The following is a 25,881-nucleotide window of genomic DNA, read 5'->3' on the forward strand; positions in this document are numbered from 1 at the left end:
ATTGGAAAGAGTCAGCTATTAACAGATGAGCTACTGAGGTTAATGCCTTCATGCTTTTTCAAAAGTGATGTTGATGTTCAGTAGCGTCATGCGGATGCCAAGCAAAATTCTTGTCTCTTATCATACTAACTAAATATTTAAACTGAATAGTCCAGGTCACATGAAGAAACACACAAGGAATCAGATACAAGTCAGCTTTCGATAATATCTAGAAAACAAACATATCCTGATATCCTCGTCATTGCTGGACAACAATAAATTAAATCGATCGATGACATGCACAGGCACAAGGAAACAACCCACCAACGATAATTGAAGCACAAGCAAAAATTTGGAGCCGATTTCTGGCATACGCAACGACCCTCGTTGCGAATAAAGAGCGAGGTTCAATTCTTTCCATCCCCAACTGCAGTTCAGTCAAACAAACTTTCACTGACTTTGCGAGATCGCCTGCTCTAGCAGTGCAGTGTTTTCATGATAATAATTGTCCAGCCGGGATGAAGTCCAAAATGTCAACACTGTGCATCTGCATCATCATTACCTCATGCAGCTAACTTTTCTCATTAGTCACTGTGAAATGCAGCAAGATGAGGTTACAACATACAAGTCAAGGATTCACATTGCTTGAAGGTCTGGCTGCCAGTCAGTCGGAAAACAAGGCCGAAGCCTAAACACAGAGTCGCACCACCACAGAGATAGTACACACACTGCTCTGGGTACGCAATAAGAGGAGAAAAGTGCTGGGTACATCCTAACTGACCTCTGCGAGAGTTAAATCTGAGTCAGGAAGATTTTCAGGTAGACCAAAATGTCTCATAAAACGCGGTTAACAAATTTGTGTTTGATATGAAGCAATTGTTTTAAGTCTAGTGCTTAGAAGTACATTAAAATCTATTGCAAAAATTACCCCTCCCTTTTTAAAGGGCTGTGCAATTAATCAATTTTTTAATCATACTTTCAATTTGGACTTTTCTCAGTCTTAAAATATTATAATGGAAGAAAAACGATTAATGTGCTGATGGCCGCAGTGTGTGTGCAAGTTCCCAAAGTTGCGAAAGTAGAAAGGAATGTTCTCACATTCTAAGTTTCGAGTTTGTCAAAAACATTAATATTGAAAATATTTGCCGTATGGATGTGGTGGGTGTCACTCTTGGGTACCCAAATGACCAATTACACAATTTCCACATTGAATTGGTATTGTCAATGTGGAAACAAAATATAAAAAGATGACTCCTGTCACTCCTTCCGTCTATGCTCAGATATTAATAAATGTCAACCTGGCGAATAAATAAGCTGAGCTTTCATTTTGCATTCTGTCATGTTAAATTCAACAGTCAATTCACTAAAAGCAGCCTTTCAAAGTATGTTTTGGCCCGTGTGTTTAAATAAGATCAGAAAAAAATATTTGTTTTGATTTAAGTTGGCATTTCGCTGTGAAATTGCATCAAGCTTTCATGTGTTATAAAGTCACTAAAAAAATCAAAGGCTCAAATGGGCAGTTCTTATCATGACAGGGTGGACAGCAATTTCAAAGACACAAGCAAAATATGCAAATATGATTGTGGAAAAGAAAAAGGAATATATATGACCAAAATGACTCATTTCATCAAATAACTTATGGACAATAAAACAATGAAAAATTATTTTGTTTTATAGTATTATTAAGCATTATACGTGCTTAAATTAGCAGAGCTGTTTGTGGAACATGCAAATATCGTGGATATCCAATGGAAAAAAATAAGGTATGAAATGAAAGAAACATTTTAAAAGACTTGGCCACTTGTAATAAGACTTCACAATTTTATTCGGTTCCACTCTTACAAGGACAACTGAGATACTGATATTGATATTCACCCTTAATTTATTTAGTTACTGAACATGGCCGCGAGTGTGCCGCGGTGATCACAAGCCATATCAGTTCTGCGAAAAGACGGACGGACGTGTGGAATCGCTCGAGAGGAGTGTGCCGAACCACAGCAACAACAAGCCTAACGAGTTCCCCAGGTGAAAATGGGTGTCCGTCCTGTTTCAAGAGAGAGGGAGCTGGAATTCCAGAGCAAATGTCAACACCAGCGACGGGTCAGAGAACGACGCGCCAGCTTTGAATGCGACTAAGAGTGAGCGGGGGGCTCAGTCTGGGAAAAAGAGAAAATAACGCAAACCATCTGCTGTTATACCGAAGTGCTCGAGCGAGAACTACCGAGCGATGCTATTCACTTAGGGTGGCAGTCTAAATATTTACTCCCGGTTTGAATCACATGGCATATTCTCTTGGGCCTTAAAAACAGCTAAACATGGATGGACCTAACAAGGTTTCCTATGATTTTAATCCATTCGTTCCTATTTGTCATATAGGTGCAGTGCAATACACATTGGACGAAGAGCCAAATGAATTAGTTTGTTTTCCACAAAGACTCTGCAGACTTTGTCTTAGATATCCTTTGTCTTACAAGTCACTCAGTTTATAAACTGCTACCGTCCTTTACTGAACACATCAAAGATGAAACTCCAGATGAAACAAATGAAAATGATCCAGGAGTAATAAAAGGCCATCTTCTTCCTGGAATTGTCATTCTCTTGGCAGATAAAGCCCGTCGGTCACCTTCATTGAAGATTATTTAACAACATTCAAAAGTTGTTTCTTTTTTTTCCCCCCAGTGAACATCAGGCCACCACATTTTGACATTCAACCTGATGTTTGAAGGAGCCATTGCCAAAACACAGCGCTGAGTGAAGCCACATAACCTCTAGGTGTGTCTGTTGCAGGGATGCCATTCAGTAACCAGGAAAAACCTGTCTCCATGCAATGAACCCACACACACAGACGCTGAACCTGACACATGCCACCTGATTCTTGTCGCATGAATAACCGGTTTGTGACAAAACCACGTCTTTCGCGTGTCAAACATTGGCTGCACAATATTCCTTGCACTTGTTTTATAAAACTGAAAAGAAAACAATACAGCTTTAAATTTTAACTATGTTTTGAACTAGTGCACTTCATCTTGAGTTGTAATACTTCAGACAGTATTGCATTGCATTGCATTTAAATATGATAAACACATCTCCAAACTAAAAAAACGGAGCATTATCCCTACAACATAAAACAGGTGTACCTAATGAAGTGGCCGGTCAGTGCAAACATTCCGGGCCCAACATCCCAAGTAAATGTCCCATAATAAACAAACACAAAAATAGTGCCTGCTTCGTGTTAAAAATTTGGAAATTGCAACTTTTTCAAGCAGTCAAAACAATGTTTTATGTAAAAGAAAGAAAAAGAAGTCGTTAAAAATCACTCACCATCTTCAAAGCAACTGCGTTCTCCTTCCCCGGCGGTCCAATGCTGTGTATGTTTAGAAAGAGTCAACTTTGCAGCTGCACGGCCAAAATCCAAAACAGACGGCAGATATTTCCGATAGTGTCCGTCTGTCCGACACGCGTGGATGCGGCCACTTCAGCTGTGTCCTCCTTCCATCGTGAGCACTGACGTCGTCTGATCCCTTTGACAGCAAGAGGCGGACTAGTTCGAACTCGGATCAGCAGGGAGCAGTGCCTGAAAGAAAAACACAGGAAACGGAGCCACGACGGTCCAATCAAATGGTGTCGAGCTTGAATGCTTATTAAATATTCATGAAGTTAAATTGCGCATGTGCAACTTTGAGACATAAGCTAATATTAAAAAGTACCGTACTTTAAATATCCTACGCACAAAATTCACTGAAGATTATGCTTCCTCATTCGCATAATGGTCGCTTATTAATTTTAGTATTTAGTTTTTAATTGTTTTCAATTTGTTTATGAGAGTATGGAAGTTAATGTGAACTCTTTGATATGACATGAACCGTTTTGTAAATTTGTTGCGCGCTCCCCAGTCACCGCACAAGGTCAACATACACCTGAGATATTAAAATATATTTAAAAATATATTAAAATAAAGTACTTGGAAGTGATATCTGATAGGTTTGCATGATTATGAAGCTGCAGATAAAATCACCAATTGTAGAGATCTTCCCCCGTTTATTGGCGGAAACCGCTACAAATTGCAAATGAACAGCATGAGTGATAAACGGAGAGCACGTTATACCGCAGTATTTTATCGCCATCTAGTGGAGTTTTATCGCAGGGCATACGGAAAATGTGAAAAATATTAGAGAACCCTTAGTTATTTGTATATAGTTATTACTGTAATATTTTTCATCTTTTCAGTTTTTTCCATGGTCAAATATGTAAATTTGATCATATATCCGGGGAGTGTAGATAGAAGAGACTGAACTTAAATACTATAATAAAAGAGAACATACAGCTTCTCATACTACATAACGTTTAAAACAACATAAGGACGGCGAAAGTGTGACGAACACTGACGTTGTTGCTTGCAACGTATAAATAAAGTCAATGTTAAAAAATAAAAGCACTGTCAAAGTGTTCATGGGAGTTGTAGTCCACAAAATATATACCTTTCGACTGTTTATGGTTTCTTTGGACTAGAAACGACAGTTGAATGCATATATGTTACAGCATAAAGCCGTAAATATCTGTTCAATAAATGTAATTGTCAATAAACTCATCTATTTGAACTTTTAAGTGCATGTGAGCTTTTGATACGCTAGCACTTGAAGTCCGGAAGTAGGGCGGGACGTCGCTGCTTAGTTTCCAAACATGGCCGCTAAGCCGTTGACTGCATCTTCTCCTGCGTTCGGCTGAATTAGTCACACTTTGAGGAAGTCACTGGCAGCTCTGGACGTCGGTAACAGGTGGTTACGAAAATGTAGACGCCCGTCGGAGGCCTCTCTATTTTCCTAGCAAACTAAAGTTGTGAGAGTTTATTATTTTCAAACTTTTTATGCTTTATGCTAACGTGCGAGCTAACGCAGACATCCCAACATTAACTTGGGACAACTTTTTCTACGAAGCGGCAAGCCCGAAATGGAGGAGTCTCGTTGTCCTTCGAAGACGTTTGTGTGAATTTCTTTTCTAAGGACGCCTTGGGCTCAGCCTTGAGACGGACTTTGACTTAAAGGCTCATTTGATTATTATTTTTTTGATTACCCTCCAGTGGACGCTAGCTAGTCAAAACGCCCATTAATAAGAACTTCGACAGGGCGGACATAAACAATGTTTTCTGTCAAACCCATGAAACCTACCTTCAAGAGTTATCTTCCTCCTGTGCAGGTACATGTACACAACACAACACAAAAGTTCATAATCTTTTTTCTTCCATGTAATGTGGGGAATTTCGCAGATTCCCAAATGGATTGCATGCACACTTTCACTTGCAAACCGTGGTGACACACTGATACATTTTGGTAAATGTAGAAGTAGTGATTCACCTGCCGTGCATAAGTACATTTCAAATCAAAGCCCATGTTATGGATCACCTGACGTAAGGTCATAGTTGGGGAATATATTGTTACCTCGTTTTTAATACAGATTCGGATATCTGGCAGAATAAAATACCTTTAGCTGATTAATATAAAATAACTATGATGATTTTTTAGTCCCCTAATGTTTGCATAAATACAATGTGTATATATCTATATATATGAATAATAGGTGACATTTTTGACTGTTTTACAATACTTTGGTCTTTGGTATTTACCTTAACAACTGAGAGATGAACGTACAGATTTCTTTGAGGGGTGGCAGAATTTTGGGGTCATTTTGAAATGAATGTCATAATTGATATGTTGTAATGTAATCAAAATTATTTTTAAAAAATGGCAGTGTGTACTGTCTAGGAGGAATCTATAAAACGAGTTTCACTATTTGACTTGAATTACTGGTTTTCATAGTTTTTGGTGCACGGAATAAACAAATGTGTAGCCAAGATGGTTAGGTTACCATTCAAATAAATGATAATGGTATTTGTTTTGGAATCATTTGACGCCTCTGCCCATATAAGACTATTTGGTCAAACAGAGGGTTTGTACAAATTTGTGTTTGGGGGGGCACCTCTGTCCGCATGGCTTCTCTTTTTATGGGACTCTATAAACAAAGTTACAATTCTCATGACCTACATTGTAATGTCACATTTTTGCCATCATTCAATAACCACTGACTGCTGGTTACCATGTTTCCTGTTTAGAGTGATGTGAAGAAGACCATTGAGCCCCCGATTAAAAAGTTGGAGCCCAAGCTACTTCCCGGTAAGCCTGCATAGATGGCAAATGTCTCCTTAAAGTCCCCAAGTGGATAATTACAATACCTGCACCTCACTTTCCCATTTTGTCATTCAAAAATCAACTTTTCTTTGATTAGTCAAATGGATAACCAGTGGAAAAATCCATTTAAAAAATATTTGATGGCTGCAGCTTGTAAACAAAATTCTATCTGATCTTGTGACATTTGAAATACTTGTTACAAATAGTTTTTGAAGAACAATTACTGCGAAGCCCTTGTCATGAAAGTTAGTTTCATGTGTCTTTCTTGAACAATTCAGTCTCACGTGCAGCTCATTCATTAACTGGAGTTGCAGAAGTGTTTTCAATTCTAAATATAATTCTGGTTTAGTGCTGACCAGATGACAAGGGACCCTGAAGGGAGTGGCTCAATGCACCCTTTGAACTAAAACTTTGTGTTGTGCCATTTTGAGTAATCAGTCAAAGGTGAAATACCATTTAGAGGAATAGATCAAATCAAAATGCTTTATACTTGCATAATGCATTCACATGGGTTGAAAGTGACCAGTAACAAAAATCTAATTTCCGTAAATGATTTACCGCAGCTTCCTGGTTCAGAGAGTGGTCCTCTACATAAAAAAAGCTTCCCTTTTTTTAACGTGCATGTGCAGCATACATGTCATATAACTATAATGTCATATGATTACTGTGATCTGTCCTCTGGTTAACAAGCCACAACAAAAGAATGGGGAGGGGAATAATCGTACCAAAAGCTGCACCCTGAAGCTCTTAATTAAAATAAGTTTAACATCCTTTTCAAATGCCCCCTTTATTATTTTATTCTAAAATTTAAATGCATCTGATTCCAGGGGAGATCGTAGTGAACGAGGCAAACTTTGTGAGGAAATGCATCAGTGTTGAAAGCAGCCAAGATGACCTGTGGGGGAAGTTGATTTGTACCAACTTTAAGGTTTCCTTCATCCCTCAAGATGCCCCATCCAAACCAGTAAGAATAAAGTTGTTTGGTGCTCATGCATTGTACTTGTTGATAAGCTGTAAGAAAAATAGTACTATCTGTTTTTCACAAAATAGCAAAAGGGTGAATGAACGACTCCAAATGGCCTGCTGTCTTCCCACTTCCATGTCTGTTGTGTGTTTGAACTGGGAATGAGGAAGTAAACTTTCCTGTTCTTCATTGTGAAGTGAAAACATGCGTCATTTCCACCGATGCCGCAGACTGTTGCAGAGATGATGAAGCCGAATCCAATTGTTGTGGATAGAGTCACACGTTCTGCTTCTTGTTTTGTCGCTCAGAAGTTCCAGCTGTCCCACCTGCTACTCGGAGAGCATGACATCCCCCTGACATGTTTAGAGCATGTGGTAACAGGTAAGACCGGTCCCTACATTGGTTGCAACAATCTTGTTTTGTTGCAGCTGGCTCTTGGTATGACTGTCTGCTCTTTAGCTGTTGTCTGATCTACCCTCTGATAACAAGTGATGCCAGCACAAAGGCAGTGTTTTGCATCCGATTACGAATTAACCTTGTGTACACATCTCACTAATGGCTTACAATGCTGGCCCCACCAAGCGCAGAAGCACGTGTGCTCTAATGATGAGGCACGTTTGTTTCATGCTCACACATCGGGGCTTTGTCTGAATCCAAAGGACGTTATCAGGCCTAACTGTGACTGACACCAGATTGTGTTTTTTTAGTTGTTTTCACCGCTCTACCTGTCTTTGTGTTTTATGTTTTACCCCCCATTTAATGAAATTCTCAGCTCATACTTTTATTGTTTTCAGTGAACGATACAAAGGGGAAGAAGAAAGTTTTGGGCTTAAATCAAAAGCTCAAGTTTAACCCCACTGAGCTCATCCTTTACTGTAAAGACTTGCGAATCATAAGGTTCTGCTTTGACGAGGCCGGGCCTGAGAGTGCAAAAAAGGTGAGTGATTGAACTTTGTCTTGGTTAAAAAAAAAAAAAAAAAATCAACCCTCTGAAAGGGTACTCCAAAATCTATAGAACAGAAATGTACATTTTCATTGCTTCAAATGTCCAATACAGTGTAGCCTTGACTTCCAACAACCATTCATTCTATGGTTAGACTTAAATCTCAATTTACAAGCGTCTCAAGTTGTGTTTTGCCGTTAAAATGAATGGCAATTTGCATTGTGTGTTTGCAGCTAGCGGAAAGCAGAGCTATTTAAAAAAAAAAAAAAAAACTCGTAAATCGAAAAAATAAAATTGAAAAAATTAATTTTAAGTTGAGGCATCACTATAGTCTTGGTTTGCTTATTATGAAATTAGGAGCGAAACTTTTTTTTTTTTTTTACAGTGGACAACACTAATACATCAAGATTAAAGCAAAATGCTCCAGTTCTATTGAATTCATAACAGAGCTGTACACAACATTAGAATTGGATTGCCTTGAGCTACATTTACAATAATACAAAAGGTTCCTAAAAAACTGAAAAAGTCTGGTGGGAACGACGTATTTTGGGTGTCTGCAGCCATGTATTTCTAACTACAAGCATTTTGCTTCGACATCATGCAAGTGGAGCTTAGTGCTGACTGTCCAATTTGTGCACTTGCTTCCTCTGTACATGTCAAAGTTGTATGCTGCTGCCCCGTTCACTTCCGGACTTCTGCGTACACACACAGCTTTAGTGCCATGGCCACTTCCTCAATGACAAGATGAGGATAATTATAACATTGAATTACTTTTTCCTCAGCAATAGGCACAAAATAAACGTTTTTGACCAGTGCAATTCAGTTATGTTGAAGAAAGAAAAGAAAAAAAAACTTTGATGGTTGGCTGAGTTTACAAACACCATCTAACTGAATGGTCTCATGGAAAATAGCCACATTTTCATCCTCTCTATTAGACTAGCTGCAACATGGAAGTTCTAGAATAAAAATGTATTAGCCACTCCTCACTGCTGTGGATATTTAGGGACACAATGTTAGTAATTACAGTGTAAAGTTGAAAAAAAGATAGCCCTGGCCCTTTTTCTCTTTACGACATATGGAATTAAGCCAGCCTATAATAACTTATTTTGCTATAGTAAATTACAGAGTCGGGTACTTCCTTACGCACGCACGCACGCAGGCACATACGGGGTGTTTTCTTTGGTGTCCTCATGCTTTTCACAGCTTCTCTACTGAATGGCCTGCTTTGTGTGACTCCAGTGCAATCCTGAGCAAAAGGATTGGTTCCCAGGTCACTCTTGTTCTTGTGTTGGAAGCATTTAAATTGCCTTCATTGTATTTTTTTTGTACTCTGAATGAAATTGTCCTAAAAATATGTATGATTCACAGTACAGTATGATTCAGTCATTCATGAGCACATCTGTTGCCCTTCTCTTCTTGTAGGTTTGTCTCGCTATTGCTCACTACTCCCATCCAGCTGATCTGCACCTGCTCTTTGGGTTTGAGTATCAGGGAAGGCGGTACCATGAATCCAAAGGTTCCAAAAATATATTTTCGTCATAATGAAATATTACTAAATGTGTCTTCCTCATACATGCAAATGAGATTGAATGTCTTTGTTTTCCAGCTGAGCGACTCAACACGCCCGTCCGGCGAGGAGGATTACAGACGCCTATTTTTGATCGACGTTCTGAGTGGGATCGAGAGATCAAGAGAACGGGCGCTTCGGAGTGGAGAGTATGCTCCATAAACGAGCTTTACAACATCTCCTCAAGGTTTGGGCTGCTGTTATTTCTCAAGTGCAATGAGCGTGAAGGAAAGTATGCCGGCACCTCCTAGAATTTCATTGAAAGTCCTCCCTGTAGTCATACCTGGTATATTTTGGCAAGACCGTATATTTACACTCTAAACTGTTTTGCTCATTTCATTAGCGGTTCGCTGTAATGCACGTCTCCATTTGACAGGAGGTGCCGCTGAGTCCCGAGGTGACCTCATAGAGGTTGCATTGAAACCATTGTCCAGTATTTTTTGCGCATGTATTGTTTACTCCTTAGTAACGTGACACATGAAATGACTGAACAATGTACTTGATTGAGCTAACGCATACTTGCATGAACAACAAACACTTTTTGAGGGCATACATTTCGTGACTCATTGTGCTTTTTTTTCCTGCTGGTTCTCAGTCTTCCAGAGTACATTGTTGTCCCAGTTTCTCTAGCAGACCAGGATCTTAAGCAGTACTCTATATTTTTGACTGGCAACCGGCTCCCAGTGAGTATCATTTCCACTTGACGTGCTGTTTGTCAAAAAAATCACAGGCAATGATTTCCATTTGAGTTCCCAGCAAGTTGAGCCATTGTTTCCTTTGCTGTAGCTTTGGTGCTGGAATCATCGTAATGGAAGTGCTCTTGTGCGGATGGCCAGTGTGTGTGACCCAGTGCAGCAGAGGAAGATTGAGCAGAGGTAGCACACACTTCCAATTGTGCATGGATAATCTAACGACGTATATCTTCATTCATAACCACTCCCTATCTATTGCCTCTTTATAGGGAGTTTGACATTTTGTAGTGCTGTTGGTTTAGTGCTTTTTCTACATCCTCGGTGTTGTGTTGTTTTTTGTGCTAGGATCATCACCGCCATTACAAAAAGTCATCCACAATGCAGTGAAGTCTTCATTTCGGACCTGGACAAGTGTCTACCCAGCATCCAGGACATCCAGAGTTCTTTTGTCAAAATCCGACAGATCTGCGTCATAGGTTAGCCTTGTTACTAGGTCCCATCTGGACACAGAAGGAATTCGTCCGCATTCTTGTGTTCAGTTTAGATTCCAAGCGTTCTGTTTTGATTATGTGCAGATCCTTTTGAGGAATCTGAGGAAAGGTGGCTTTCATCCATTGAAAACTCACGATGGCTTGAGTATGTCAGGTATGGAAAGAACCTGCCAGCGTCTGTGGTCGTACTTAATAAACTACCCGAATGTAGAAACCCTTACACTTATTTAGAATGTCAAAAACTTTGGATTTTTAAAGAATCACAAATGTTGGCCTATTTAATAACTAAAAGCAGTTGCTATGTTTAGCCTCCACATGATGAGATTGGCTGTGTTTCAGCGATTAGTGGGAATGTTTGGCTTGTTGGGTTTAATTTGAAAAACATTTTTAAGACATCATCTCTGATTGCAGAGCCTTTCTCAAGCACGCATCTGAGATGGTGTACCACTTGGATGGAAGGAATGTTTCAGTCATACTCCAAGGTAAACACTTCAGGCTCTGTAGAAATGTGTTCTTGCAAACAAGTTGATTTTGTTCCCTGTGATCATCTATAGAGGAAGAGGACCGTGACCTGAACTGCGTGGTGTCCTCTTTGGTGCAGCTCATGGTGGATCCTCACTATCGCAGCCTTGTTGGATTTCAGGGTTTGGTGCAGAAGGAGTGGGTGATGGCAGGCCATCGCTTCTTGGACAGATGCAACCACTTAAAAAAGAATGATAAAGAGGAGGTATTTGTACGAGGCAATCCACTTGGGTTTATTTATCAAGACACATCATTTGTGTTTTTTTTTCTTTCTTTCAAGTCCCCGCTGTTCGTGCTCTTCCTGGACGGTGTGTGGCAAATGATGAACCAGTATCCAGCTGCATTTGAGTTTACAGAAGCTTATCTGACCGTCTTAAGTGATAGCATGTGGATCCCACTCTTCAGCACTTTCCTCTTCAGTTCTCCGAAACAACGTGCCCAGTACTTGATGGTGAGGAATGTTAAAAACGGAAAACAAGTGGGAAAAAAATAGGCATTTCTTTTTAAGTATATTCCTGATATTGATGTGGCCAGTTTGCGTTTGCGTGTCGCTTGTTTGACTTAATATGGTTTGTTTGAGGTCAGAAATATCTGATGGCATCTCTTTTCTGTAGGACTTTGCAAGGAATAAAGCCATCCCTCAAGGGGAGGACCCCATTGTGTATTTCCCTCCTGTGTGGGACTGGTCACAACAATTCTCCGCCAAAGACCAAACCCTTTTTAACAACCCCATGTATGTTGGCAAGGGAGCTGCATATGTTCTCAATGGGGAAGTGAAAAGCTTTAGGCGCACTAAGGTAAGACAGCTTGAGCTTCTGTCTGCTGAAGTGTCTTAGTTAATCGACCATGCCAATTACGTGTGCCATCTCTGAATATGTCTTGATTTTTTTTTCTCTCCCCTTCCAGAAATATGGCTCCGCCTACCGAGGAGCCTCTGCAACGCTGCGTAACGGACTGAAAGGCGGCGAAGACCCGCTCTCTCGACGAGGCTCCCTGGGGTCCGAGCTGAAAGCCGAATTCTCACCCATGAAATATGTGGTGGAGAGTCCGTCGGAGCGCTTCTTCAGGGAGTGGTTCTCTCGACCCGCTGACCAGCAGGGCCTCTTGCTCCCCCAGCTCACACCCTCCCACATGGCCCTCTGGAAGCTCTACTTCCTCCGCTGGGTGCCGGAAGCCTGCATTTCCAAAGGGGGGTCCATCACTGCCTACCACAAGCTCTCTCAACTGGTGGACGAAATTGAGATCCTACAGAATCACCTCAGGCAGTACAAGGCACCCACCCAAAGCGGCACGCCCCTCCCCAGCCCAAAAGGGCCCCCTGCTGATCAAAGGCGGATGTATTTTCAGGCCGCTTCCCCAAATGATTCCCCTCCAGAATTTTTCTCCTCTTCTTTTCCTTTCACCCCTGTAGGAAACCTGTGTCGCCGCAGTATTCACGGAACCCCCATCAGCAAGTTTCTAAATGGGGCGAGGATCTGGCTCTCCACAGAGACGCTCGCTAACGACTCCCTCTGAGAATGTGCGGTTTTGTTTCAATTGCTGTTACCACTCTTAACAATGCAGATGATAACAAAACTAACTTCTGACTTTTTTTGTAGATCTTTATAAGCTAAAATTTGCAACATTGATGCTGCTTCAAAATCTGAGGCGACAACTGGGAGAGCATAAAAAAATCGCTCCATCAATTATACAAATTAATAAATCGAGAATGCAAAAAAGTACATCCTCCTTGTTGGCCAGTGTCGTGCTACTGTGATGTGCCCTCATACTGTGAAAAATACTAAAAGATGTATTTTATTTTATCCCACTTAAATCGCTCTTTTAAATTTGCCGAAGATAACCGCTCTTGTTCGCCGAGCTTGCGTGATCCACAGACTGTACGGGATTAACCCATGGTATCACGTCGTGAGATTAGTATTCAGGAGTCTCACAGTCCAGATTTTATTGCAGCAACAATGACGCATTTGACCAACACTGATTTCAAATTTATTGTGTACCTTCCAGGAAATATGTTGACTAACGCTTTACATGGGATGTTTTTTCTAAATCCTGGGCAACACACAATATAACACTACCGCCCTGCCCTGCCAAGTGTTGCAAACAAAATGCATCTATATGTGTGTTCACGTATTTCCTACAAAACATTAATACTGTTTGCTTCCAAATTCTATCACTTGTTTGGTGTTTTGCTGTTTTTAGCAAATACTGTGGTGCGCTGAAATTTCAAATGACTTCAATCTGTGGTAAATGTATATAGTGCCTTTCAATATGAACTAATAAGGTCTTAAACCATTCCGCATTTGTTAGTTTTCTATACAAGGGCTCCCTCATGTTTTGTAACTGCTGAACCAAAGACTGGATGATGAAAATGAGTAACTGGTTCAGTTTTTTTTTTTTTTTATATATAAATAGTAAGAAGCTAGTTGTGAAAATATTTAGATCAGGGGTGTGGAACTTGTGGTGCAAGAGTAGTCTAAAGACAAAATAAAACCTCAATAAAAATACATTAAACCAAAAATGCTCATAAGTTTAATAACTGAAAGTTTTTTTTTTCCCCTTTTCCTCCATTCCTTTACTGTAGCCCTGGAAAGGACTTAATACAAATTCCAGTGGCCCCAGATAGGAAGAAATGTTACCCTCCCCTGATATTAGAAAGTACTGACCCATTTCACTTAAATGTAAGATTCCTTACCAATAAGTAATTGTCTAAGATGTGTGGCGGCTGTCTGACTTACAAAAATGCTATTAATTGCACATTCCACCCAATTTATGGGTCATTTTAGGGAGATTGAACATTAAGTTTGGCAATTTTTCTTCAATAGAATTTATGAGTTTGAAATCTGATATTTTAATGGTACTAAATAAGTCTAAACTTAATTTTGACTATATTTTATGGAGAGATATTTATATGATTATCATCCTCTGCTGATTCTATGATGACTGTTCTCTCTTGCACAGTTGGATCTGCCAGCAGATGTATTTATTCATATTATGCAAATTTTCTCTTGAGACGTCTTGGCTACTTTTTGTCTCTTGTGCCTTTTGGGAAACCTTTGTAACAATGCTCTTTATATATCTCACTTGTCTATTTGTGTTAGGTTCAATGGCGCGTTAAACCTTTAACAGGTACTGCACTGAGAGAGGTTTCCTGGCAGAAAAGAGGGCTCAAAGTACCTGTAACTAATCAATACATTGTATTTTCAAATGAGGAGCCTGTCTGTCTTGTTTCTTTTTCTCACCACATAAAGTTTTGCTGGATAAGTTGACGGTAGCTCATGAGTTACTTTATTAATACAATAATATAATTTTCTACTTTTTGTCTCATTGGAGTTTTTTTGCAAGTGATCTACTCAAACTGCAAAGGCATTGTTTTGGTTTTGACAAAATTGTTGAATATTTAATTCAGATATACACATATTAGAGATAAGGTCTGAACAACGATATAATTTGGTAACTGAGATTAAACTTTGCCATATATGCAGTTAAATAGGAATAAACGTGAGTAAAAGGCATTGATCATGTGGACTTCAACCGCTGATTCGGTTTGTCACAAGGCTGTCACCCCTCTAATTCTGAAAACAAAAAAAACTTTTCCATAATTCTAAATTCTAAAATTTGGACGCAGCCCCACTTTTAAATACAATTGAGTGGGCGTCAATTATTTGCTATTCGTGGGCCGGGCCGGGCCAGTCACTATCTGCATGAACGGAGGGTCCCTCGTAATCGCTCCGAAAAGCTGATAAGCAAAGAATGGATGACGTGACATCATATGCATCATCCCGAAGAATGCTGACTTCTCAATTAATTATTTGAATTATGTAAGTGCAGCGGAACACTTTTAATATAATAATTAAAAAAAACAAAAAAAGACAGTCATCTCGAGCGATAGAATCAACCCGGTGACGTCATCGACGAGCGCCTCCGCTGGCCTTCGAAATGGGCTCGACTTCTGAGCCTTGATTTTTGTCACACATCGCTCATCTTATCTCCTAATTTCCACTCCCTTCAGCAAAGTCCTTCCGCGATGACAATTGGAGGTAAGGCCGCGTTACTTCGCTGCGTCGCCGTGCCTAACAAGAACAAAGTGCGCATTGCTGTGGCGTTTGTGAAGAGATATGAATCGAACAGGAGTGGAGTTGAGTGAGCTAACAACGTTAGCCGAGCAGCTAACTAGCCGGAACCTGTGTCCAATAGAGCACGACACGAATATTGAACAACAAGCCTTCGAACTCCACTTTTTAAACAGCAAAACGCTTGTTGACATTAAAAGACAGCATGTACAACAACGCGCAGTTTCCGTTATATAAAGTGCTAGTTAGCCTCATCCACTACTAGTTAACGGTGTATACAGTGCCTGTGCTGTGTAACGGAGTTCTAATGACTTTTGGGCTCACTGCGTTCCAAGTCAGAACCAGGAAGCCCATAGATGTTGTCGTTGGAACACTTCCCCCCCTCCAGATAATTGAGCAAACTCATGACTGTGTTGTGCCCTTCCCACGATTGCGCTGGTTGTTACTACAGGATGACATATTCGTTTCAAAATGACGTAAACGCTTTAATATGTCATTGTTGTTTTCTTAGTGTACTTTGAAATCCGTTTGTGTTTGGACTCGGTTGCATCTAGCGTTCAATTTGCTTCTAGTATATAGCTTGATCTAACTCAAGAGGTGTTGAGCAACCTTATGACACTGTCGTTGTAAAATATGGAAGCGCTTGTGTGGGTTTTATTGGTATTAGTCATCCACCCTACTAGTGCAACTTTTGGCCTATTCGTGTATAATTAAATTTGACTTGTAAACTACAGGGCTTTACTTGTAAATACTTGGCCACACTAAGTAGTAAGGTATCATGCACTAGCCCACTAGACACAAAATGCTTACTAGTAATTGTGTGTGTGAAAATAAAAGCTTTATTGAAAGTGAGTGTGAGTTCACTCGTGATGGAATTAAAGTTAAATACCAAATGTCATTGATGGTCATTCCAGATAAGACAAAATAAGAATCCTTTTTGTGTGCTCCTGTTCTAGAGAGCCAAATGTGATCAGACACAATGTTGTTCAACAGTGGAGTTCCAAGTAGAAGTATGAATCGAATGCAGATAAACTACAGTAGCTTGTTAGCTAAAAACCTCAACAGCTCTTACAGTACATTGGACATGTATGTACTTATAATGCATGCTAATTATTGCATGTGATTGAGAACAGTATTGTTTATATAAAAAAAATAGGGTGTAGCATTCAATAGTTCGATTACAATATTGTCGCTTCGAGAATTGCCATGCATTACTTTCACCAAAGCAAATCCTAGATTCCAAATTATGACTTTATTGCTGATGGATTTTAACAAGACAATTCATGTTGTGCACACTGACTTTTTAAAAAACCTCTACATGTAGTTTGTGTAACGGTTACAAGACAATGAATAATTGTGATTTCATTATCAAGCAAAAATTATTGGGGTTATCATTTCACACAGTCGCCTAGTCATAAATCTATAGGCGGCAGCAGTGCAGATCTGGTGCAAGATTGTTGTCTTTGGTTTTGAGGATAAACAGCAGTGCCAGTACTACAACAGTGACAGCATCATGACCATCTATAATTCATTCCAACCACTAAATTAAATAAAGAAATCTCAGTCGGCCATTCTGTCAATGTGCCCCGAGGAAAGACTTTGATTTTGTTCTCCTGCTCGTGTGTGCTTTGTTTTGCCCTTAGGAGAGCTGCCAGCGGAAGTCAGCCGGAGGATTTCAGAGCTGGTGTCTGCACGGCCCGACTGGCTTGCCAGTGTCCATTCCTACGGTGTCCAGTGAATTTACTTTGTCAGTCCCAGCGTCGCAATGAAACCAGCTCAGGAACGCAACCAGGAGTGCCTGCCTCCTAAGAAGAGGGACCTCCCTGTTAGTAACTGCGGCGGCGCTGCGGGGACACCGGCAGTTGGCTGTGCCGTTGAAAGAGGAGGAGTGGGTACGGGCGCCAGCGGCGGAGGTAGCGCTGTTGGAGAGGAGGAAGTGGGCTCCATCCCAAACTGCCTGGCCAACAACGACTCTCAGGGAGGCCCTCCGTCCGGGGAGTGGCTGCGAGCTCAGCAGGGACTTCACTACGGCGTGGACACTTCTGAGGGCGTATCAGCGGTGCCTGTCGACCAATACAGTATGCTTTATAAAGTGGCTCCACCGTCTGTTACATACTCGCCCACCAGTCCTCACACAGTGTTAAGCCACATCTCTCCAGCCTACACTGTACACTCGCCCCTCCTGCAGCATCCGGGCCTTCCTTATCCCCATTTGGGCTACACGCAGCTCCCTCATTCTTCCCTCCAGTTTGTCAGCTCCCCATACGCGGTGGTACCATACGCTTTACCCCCCGGCTTTGTCCCCGGGTCCTTAATCTCCCCCCCGGCGACCATTCGTCAGGCCCATGCCGTGTCACACCTCGTCCCTTACCCGTCTGTCATGCAAGAAGGCGTGGTCTCCCCGCCTCCTCAGGCTCAGGTCGCCGCTCATACCTTTGCCAAAGTTTCCGCATCTGGCGGCGTCCCGCTGATGCTGCCTTCGGAGCAGGCCGCCCAGCAGCACCTCGGCGCTGTCGGTGTCATGTCCGCCGCAGAGCTCAGCTCACGGGGCATGCCGGTCTACTATCACCCTCAGGGTGCCACCAGAGCCACCGCCTCCAGGGACAGCCACGGTGCGCATCAGGAAAAGGAGCCAGAGATAAATGGAGGGGATAAGGAGCAGGGGGCCAGGGAGCTATCTTTGGACTCCTCCTACCCTGGCAGGAACGCACGTGTGCAGCAGGTAGCTGCAATCTCTGCAGCGCACGAACCCAACCAGAGACGCCAGCTGAGCTCACCGGGCCATCGAAGCACTCCAGACAGTGATTTGGAGGTGAGTAATAGTCACTGGACGACCTGCTCTACCAACTGATCCACCGGCGCCCTATGACATAAATATGCCTGCACCTCACATTATTATCGTGCTTAACAATGCATTTTTTAATGGCTGGGCTAATTGGTAAAAACTGTAAAAGTGCTGATTAGCTGTAGCCTCTCTCTTGATGCATACTTGAGACAAAGCAGAACAAAATATTGCCTCCAAGTTGTCTGATCTTTAAGTTAAATTAGATTTGATTACTCATATTTAATGAGATTTCCTGGTTCTTGTTGCAGGTGCAGCAAGTCGTTGGCAGTTTGGCCTCGTGCTCCTCCAGTCAAGGTGTCAGCGGCGGGCGTAAAGAGGTCTCCTTCGCCCCTTTGAATCTGTCTCAGATTGTCCAGCGAGCCAGAGACGTTCATGGAGAAAACCCAGATCATGCGTCCGGCCGATCCAGGTACGTGGCCCAACCTGTGAGCTATGCTGATACCAGAGTAGAGCAGCAGCAACCGGCCCACGCTGTCATGCTCGCCAACGGGCAGCCGGTGCTCGTCCCTGTGGAGTATCATTCGCAGCTTCAACAACATTACCCAGCACAGGCGAATGACGGCTCTCCTAAGACCTCCTTCAAAGCTTCAGATCCTTCAGGCCAAGCGTTTCTCTCTGAGAGGGCTGTGTGTGAGCCGATCGCACCCCAGCAGCAGCAGCCTCCCGCTGAAGTGACACAGGCTTTAGCTTCTAGCGTTGTCCCCGGCCCGGCCGCGAGCAACCCGTCCCACTTCATGAAGGGTGCCATCATCCAGCTAGCCACCGGGGAGCTGAAGCGTGTGGAGGACCTGCAGACTCAGGACTTTGTACGCAGCGCCGAGCTGAGCGGGGGGCTGAAGATCGACTCCAGCATGGTGGTGGACATTCGCGCCAGCCAACAGAGGCCCGGTCTGGTGACGCTGCATTTTACGGTGGGGGAGCAGCAGAGCAAGGTGACTATCGACGTACCCCCGGAGCACCCTTTTTTTGTGTTTGGCCAAGGCTGGTCATCTTACAGCCCAGAGCGCACGGCGCAGCTTTACGGCCTGGCCTGCCATCAGATGCAAGTCGGGGACGTGTGCGTGTCCATCACGCTGCAGCGGCCGCCGTCACCGCAGAAAGCCACCGCGCAACCCCATCACCCCCAACAGCGGAACACGGCCAGGACGTTAAGCAAAAGCGCTTCGGCATCCGAGACCGCTCACCGGCTCATGGGGCCGCCAGCCCCGCAGCACTCGCGTCCTCAGGCTCATCTCAGGACGGAGCGCGTGCACAGGGACAGGCCGAGGGATGGCGAGAAAGAGGCCGCGGACAAGGAAGAAGCCGCTCACCACCCCGAGCCCCACGTCAGACCGAGTCGGACCTCAGGCGAGCACCCCAGGAGTCAGAGCGGCTACCGGTTGCATGCGGACGCCTCTGCCTTGGCTGGGGCCGTACTGGGCGCTTCTCAGAGACGCTGGTCCTCGCCCGGCCTCCAAAGATACAATATGAAGGGAGAGCACGGCCCGTGTCCGCAGATCAGCGCCTCGGGACACGTCCGGCCCTCATTCATACCCCAGGAGGTCAAGCTGTCCATTGAGGGCCGCTCTAATGCAGGGAAGTGACGACGGGGTTTGGTAGCACGTAGGGCTGAACGATTCATCAAATTCAAAACGACATCACAAAATAGTAGAATGCAGTTTTCAAATTGCAACATGACTGACGAGTCACACATTCCTAAGAAGCACAATCACCGGGAAAAGGTTCAGCAATCTCTTAAATCTTCACATGCTCAAAGACACAACTGATAAACAATCTCATAACGATTGCGAAATCCGGTATGATTATTTGGAGAAATTTTAATAGTTTTTATTTTAGAACTTTAACCCCAAACATACAAACTGCATGCCCATTTCTTAATTTTATGGATGAACACATTTTGCCAATAACGCCCACAACGAGCACAAATCAATACAAGTGAAAAGTTCAACTTTTATTATATTGAAAGAAAATCACAAAAGGACCTTGAAAATATAATCACATATTAAATTACAATTACAATATTGAGGTAGAAAAAAAATAAATAATCGCAATTTGATTTTCCTGAATCGTTCAGCCCTAGTAGCAACGGTGGGGGAGACCTACTGCAGATGGAGAAAAGAGTGTGAATGTAGCCTGAGAATGTTGAAGATTTTTTTTGCACATCCAACTGACAAAAGAAACAAACAAAAAAAAAATCTTCAGTCGCCCAAAGGGAAAAGTTTGTAGTTTCCAGGAAAAGTCCCCTCACACTGCATTTCTCCTCCCTCTGTCACCACTTCCTCACTGGAGGTCGCCATCTCAACGGGAACGCCCCCGGCCGGCTTCCTTATCGGACTGCACTCGGACTACTCCCGCTCGCGTTGGGAGCTGTCTCATGTTGAATCCATTCCCGGCTGTCGGCGTCTGTTACGCGACGCCGACGCACAAAGCGCGGCGCGGCGCGGCCCGTCGCTCGTCTTGCAATCCAACTTGTGAAGAATCAATCACACCCTGTTTTTGTCCACTAACGCCTCTCAATGTCCGTTTGTCTGTTTGTGTGTCTTTGCTTAAGTGCAACAAACTGGAATCAGTGCTTGATTCATTCCAGTATCATCAGTGAGGATATCCCCCCCCCTGCCCCCCCCCCCCCCCCCCCCGCCTTACCTCAAACCTTCTTAAACAGCAGACTGGGAACTTCGGGAATAACCCGTAGAATCATGTTAGCCTTTGTCTCGAGTCTGCTCCATTACCAAAATTAAAGCAATAGAGCCCTAAGCAGGACTCTCCTCATTGGATATATTGTTTTTCCCCAAAAAGTCAACCTTGTCTCACCCCAACTTTAAAAAATGCTGCACTAGTCCCATCCTCCATTTAATAGGCTTGTTGATTGCTCATTTTGATCACACTTCGTCAATTTCCTCACTTTTCTTTCTTTGTCACTGACCTTTTGCGTCACAGCGCGCCAAGGCAATACCTTTGGAAAACTGATGTGCATTTTTTTTTTTTATTTGTATTTTTTAAATCTGTTTACAAATTAGCCAAGATGAATGCTGCAGTTTCCTCGTGCTCATTGAAGATACAGTACAAGTGCAATTAGAAGACACGCAAACGCGCCAGGGTTTTAGTAATCAGGCAGCACATCACAGACATTCCGACTGAAAAAGTATAAAAAAAAATTTTTTGTTTAGGTTAGGAACATGCTTTTGGTTCATATCATCTCCTGTCTGGCTGTCTTAGTGTTGTGACCAGTAAGCTTAAATGTTAGTTCAAAAAGAAGTCTGGACACATTCATATTTTCATGAAATGACATTTTCGATAACATTTAATTGGAATAGTATATTCCTCATATGGTCTCAGATTTGGTTTTCTTTTTAGAAGGAGGGACTATCTTGTAACACAAAAGTAGTGCTTTGGCACAATCTCTGCCAAGGTACTATATGGAAGTCAAGTAGGAGGTGCATTTTGTCGTGACAAAGCCCTGTCTTATGCGGTGCCATCAATTCCTCAAAAAGCGGGGTGATGCTGTATTCACATTTTCAGTATCATTTCAAGCAATTTGTTGATTAGTTTTGCAAAATTCATGATGATGCAATAACTCCCCATTGGTGTTAATTGTGTGTCCAGACTTTAGGGGTTTTGACGCTGTTAGCGATACGGCTGCAACGTCGTCTTCTATGCAGTAAACACAGCAGTAGCGCTCAGCCCACTGTTCTTCTCTTTGCTTTATGGCTTGGGAAATATGTGCTCCCGCTCGCCATGCAAATCTGAAAACAAAGAAAACCTCAGAGAAACTCGTTAGAAAAGTCCAAAAACATGAAACCTGAATAATGTTTGTAATACGTAGTAGTAGTTTTCCTAACCTTTCTCCAGCCAAGGCGTATTTTACATGAGAAAATTCTCCTGGCACACCACCAAAAAATAAAGTATACACAAGTCAGAAAGTAAGCGACGCTTGGCTTTTAAGTGGAATTTCTAGATGAACCTAAATGGCACTAAAACCTCTAATGGTAGACTTAATTTGATCTCTAAATGTTTGCTTGCACATGTCCGAGTATTTTAAATGTTTCAAAACCAACAAGAAGGTCAATGGCAAAATTCTGGTGGTTCAGGGGCATGGTGGCCATCGGGAATTTGGAGAGTTTTTAGTGATGATCTATTTCCTGGCCATCCCAGTATGTTCTTAGAACCAATACATTTTCTGGTTCAAAGAAAGCGAAAAAAATATGCGCAACCTTCTTTTCTCTCTTTTTTTTTTTTTAAATAAAAATCAAGGCAACTTCAAGCAATAATGCTAACAGGCTTAGAAAATGACTTTTTGCAGGGCTTTGGGAAAATAAAAATCATGCTCGTTCAAAAAAAGTTTCCCCCCCACCCCTGATTTAGGGTCACTCACAAGTTATTAACCCCATGACAGGGCGTGAGCAGTAACGCTTGTCTTTACCTCCTGACCTCGGGGGACGCTCCATGATGTTATAGCACCGTGCCAGCCGTTGGTGTTTTCTTTTGGGCCACTTGTGTAGACTTGGCTTGCTGTGAGTACTTGCACTAAATGTCCACTTCTTGGCAGTGTTGTCGCTTTAACTTGAAGAGTCACAGGATGGAAATCACGGGTTGTGTGTCGTCGTCATCGTTGCATACGGAAAAGTCCTTTGAGCATTTATTTGAGATTTAAACATTGAGTTCCATGTGCACTTTGTCCTCTCTAGTAGGAGAACTTGGCAGATGAGACAAATCTGTGCATTAATTGAAATCTGCATGCAACTGCTGAAGCAATAGATATTAACTTGTAGAATTTTAGAATGTCACTCGTGCACTAGTATGAATATTATATACATATATATGTGCAACTGTCTTTAGCACACTAGTATGATACTGAAGTTTAAGCCTTTATTTGGTATCTTGCTAGCGTGTTGAATTGTCTTACTAGTGAGGACGAAGAATTTACAAGAAGTACACGGACCTTAAGATGAATATGGAATAAATGCTCAATGGATTTGCCCGAGTTGTGTGCCGTTGTCGTTCACAAACTTTGACCACGATTGTTTGATGCCTTAACTCCCGCTTTGTATAATGTGTGTGAGTGGTGGTCAACTTCCCAGAGGTGAATTTTGAGGAATAGTTCCACGTTGACTTTAAACAAGGAAAAAGAAGAAGAAGAAAAAGCAGAACGGTTTCAAGTTTTAAAATGTATTTTTCCTTTTTTTTGTGGCACAAGATGACACTGCATTGGATGTGAAGTTGTGATGCGTAACTGAGGAAGAAAAAAAACAAAACAAAAAAAGATTTTTGTTTTTCTGTTCCAAAATGCCTAAATCTGCAAAATATATGCAAAGATGTAAATGTAACATTCAATCCTCAAGTATAATCCAGGTCGTCTGATCTTTGTATAGTGACTTTTAATATCGTATGGTCGTACCCATATGTATTGATCTTTTATGAGAAGCCTTATAGAGTTGTCCACCCAAAGTGCGCCCTTAGAACTACCCTACACCTACCTGAATTTAACAAACCATTAATATTTCTATTTTGTTGCTTTTGTATTATTATTTGTACCCTTTATTGGATAAATTAGATTTGTACTGTATATTTGTACCTCTCTGTGAACTACTTAGGCCGTTATTTTGTTCATTGTTTTTGTTTGGCTGTTTGAATTTTATGTACTTTAAGGACACAAAGATATTGTATTTTTATTGTTACAGCTAACTTGGAGACGTTGCATTCAACATGTTAAGTCGACACAATATAATATATATATATATACAAATATAAATATAAACTATTATCAAAACTCTCTGCTGATTGTTTGATTGATTTGTTTGTGAAATTGTTCCATGTAGGCAAAAAAACTAACACTTTTTTTTTTTGCATACATGGAATAATTTCACAAATCTGTTTGTGTGCACTTACCCTTTAATAATCAACCAACGCAGAATATTTTAGAATGATGTAGAGTTGAGAGCTGAACCCAAATGTAAAAGAAAAACACGAGAACATTAATAGTAAAATCAGTTTATTTGCACGTTGGTGACTTGGTTCCATCTGTACTGCACATGCCGTCAATCAGCCTGTTACTGAAACCTGCTTGCCCGATAGGCTGTAAACACGGATGGTAACAGGAAATCCTGATCGATACCAACTAAAAGGCCATCTTTGATTCGATTTTTTTTAAATCATGTATTTGAGAAAAAATGGTAGGCATAAATAAAGAGAACATGAGAAGACAACATGCGCATTAAAAATGACTACACCAAATTCGACTTAACAACAAGCACATCACAATGGGTACAGAGATGTCAACTAGTTTTGCATCACTAGTATTATAGTTGTCCAATAGTGGTCATATATACTGAGCAAAACATACATGCAGTACCTTTTCCCCCACAAGATAAAGCTAATTAAAGATTGTTTTTAATGTACACAAAAGACCTATTTTTTTTCCCCTCAAATCTCTCTAATGCATGTCAGTGATTGGTTCTCTTTTGACATGGTCCTCACAGTTGCAATGTGGTGAGATTATTGCATGGGTGTGTCTTAGGTTGCCCACAATAAAAAGCCACTCTAAAAAGTGCACTTACTTACTGCAATGCAGTATAATGGCATATTTTAGTGGCCTTTTATTCCACCTACAATATGCAACAATCTAGCTATGCCACAACTGTGAGGTGGATGAGTTATAAGAAGTGCTTACTAACATTTAAACACATTTGTGAGCGAAATAAGTCTTATGTGTATACAGAAACATTCTTTGAGCTCAGATCATGAACAAAAGAAGGAATAAACACTCAACTTTGTATCCTTTGCTATCACATTCCGCTGAAGGAGAAAGTAAGAGATTTGCAGCATAAAGAGATAGAGAGAGGATGAGCAGATCTGACATCAACCTGCCCAGTGCAGGAAGACAAATGTGACAAACACCCAGTTGACTTCCTCAGCTGGCTCCCATCCAGAAAAAATCTGAAAAACGTCATAAAAAAAAAAAAGTCCACTCATTGAATTAGAATCTCCTGAGAAGCTTCTGCTAGTCTGCTGCTTCAAAAAAAAAAAAGTAAACCCTGCATAGTTTCTGTGATAAATTAACTGATTTAACTTTGGGATTATAATAAGTACAAAATCATAAAAACAAACGTTGCATGGATGTTTGACACGCTTTGACAAAATTCTCAAATATTCTGTAACTTTAAAATACACTACATTTTGCAGTTCAGTTTTATTTCACTTTTAAGTATTTATTTAATGAAAAAAAACCCCCAGCTCTGGGCCACTTTTTTTTAAACCATTTTCCCTTTTTAGGGGAGAGACAAATTCTAAATTTTGTGATTTTAAAGGTCATGTCTAATTATCTTTTCAGGAATACTGACATATAACTTGTATGCAAAATGTGGAATTGAATTAAAAAAAAAACTGTCACAGTAGTTTACAATAATATGAAATAATATGAAATATGTACACATTTAAGAGTAAATCCTTTGCCTCATTTTAATTAATTGAACACTATCGACTATATTTGTAATGCTGGTGGTGCTTGTACAAAGTTTGAGCTGCACTGCTCCAAATGACAATATTTGTACTTACAATTTTGGAATTATGTTGTCGCATTTGATGAACAAAACTATTTCACAACAGTTTTCAGTGTTATCTGACTTTATT

The 25,881-nt window shown here is 41.4% G+C and overlaps 3 protein-coding genes across 5 annotated transcripts in view; 2 read left to right on the plus strand and 1 right to left on the minus strand.

Annotated features, from left to right (window-relative positions):
* myo1ea (myosin IEa) overlaps positions 1-3,536 on the minus strand; it is a 32,522-nt gene extending 28,986 nt beyond the window's left edge. For both annotated transcript variants that reach the window (XM_037247361.1, XM_037247360.1), the window contains exon 1: positions 3,301-3,536. In XM_037247361.1, coding sequence (XP_037103256.1) covers positions 3,301-3,303 — 3 coding nt within the window. In that variant the 5' untranslated portion in view covers positions 3,304-3,536. The remainder of the gene's footprint in view (positions 1-3,300) is intronic.
* A 1,118-nt stretch (positions 3,537-4,654) lies between these two features.
* Positions 4,655-14,549, plus strand: mtmr10 (myotubularin related protein 10). 2 transcript variants are annotated; one of them, XM_037247366.1, is made up of 16 exons: positions 4,655-5,172; positions 6,086-6,146; positions 6,989-7,125; positions 7,356-7,506; positions 7,920-8,062; positions 9,491-9,584; positions 9,675-9,822; positions 10,231-10,318; positions 10,422-10,510; positions 10,673-10,803; positions 10,903-10,972; positions 11,230-11,300; positions 11,373-11,545; positions 11,621-11,791; positions 11,955-12,137; positions 12,247-14,549. In XM_037247366.1, the coding sequence occupies exons 1-16, from the start codon at positions 5,116-5,118 to the stop codon at positions 12,853-12,855; spliced, it is 2,376 nt and encodes a 791-aa protein (XP_037103261.1). In that variant the 5' UTR covers positions 4,655-5,115; the 3' UTR covers positions 12,856-14,549. The 2 variants fall into 2 exon arrangements, with proteins under 2 accessions (XP_037103261.1, XP_037103262.1); XM_037247367.1 differs by having other exon boundaries at positions 7,434-7,506.
* Positions 14,550-15,064: 515 nt separating this feature from the next.
* Positions 15,065-23,376, plus strand: atxn1l (ataxin 1-like). Its single transcript, XM_037247365.1, has 3 exons — positions 15,065-15,377; positions 17,054-18,222; positions 18,504-23,376. Exons 2-3 carry the CDS (start codon positions 17,176-17,178, stop codon positions 19,836-19,838), a joined length of 2,382 nt encoding a protein of 793 aa, XP_037103260.1. The 5' UTR covers positions 15,065-15,377; positions 17,054-17,175; the 3' UTR covers positions 19,839-23,376.
* Positions 23,377-25,881: the final 2,505 nt, after the last annotated feature.

This window comes from Syngnathus acus, chromosome 3 (assembly GCF_901709675.1).
Source record: "Syngnathus acus chromosome 3, fSynAcu1.2, whole genome shotgun sequence".
Classification (NCBI taxonomy): Eukaryota; Metazoa; Chordata; class Actinopteri; order Syngnathiformes; family Syngnathidae; genus Syngnathus; species Syngnathus acus.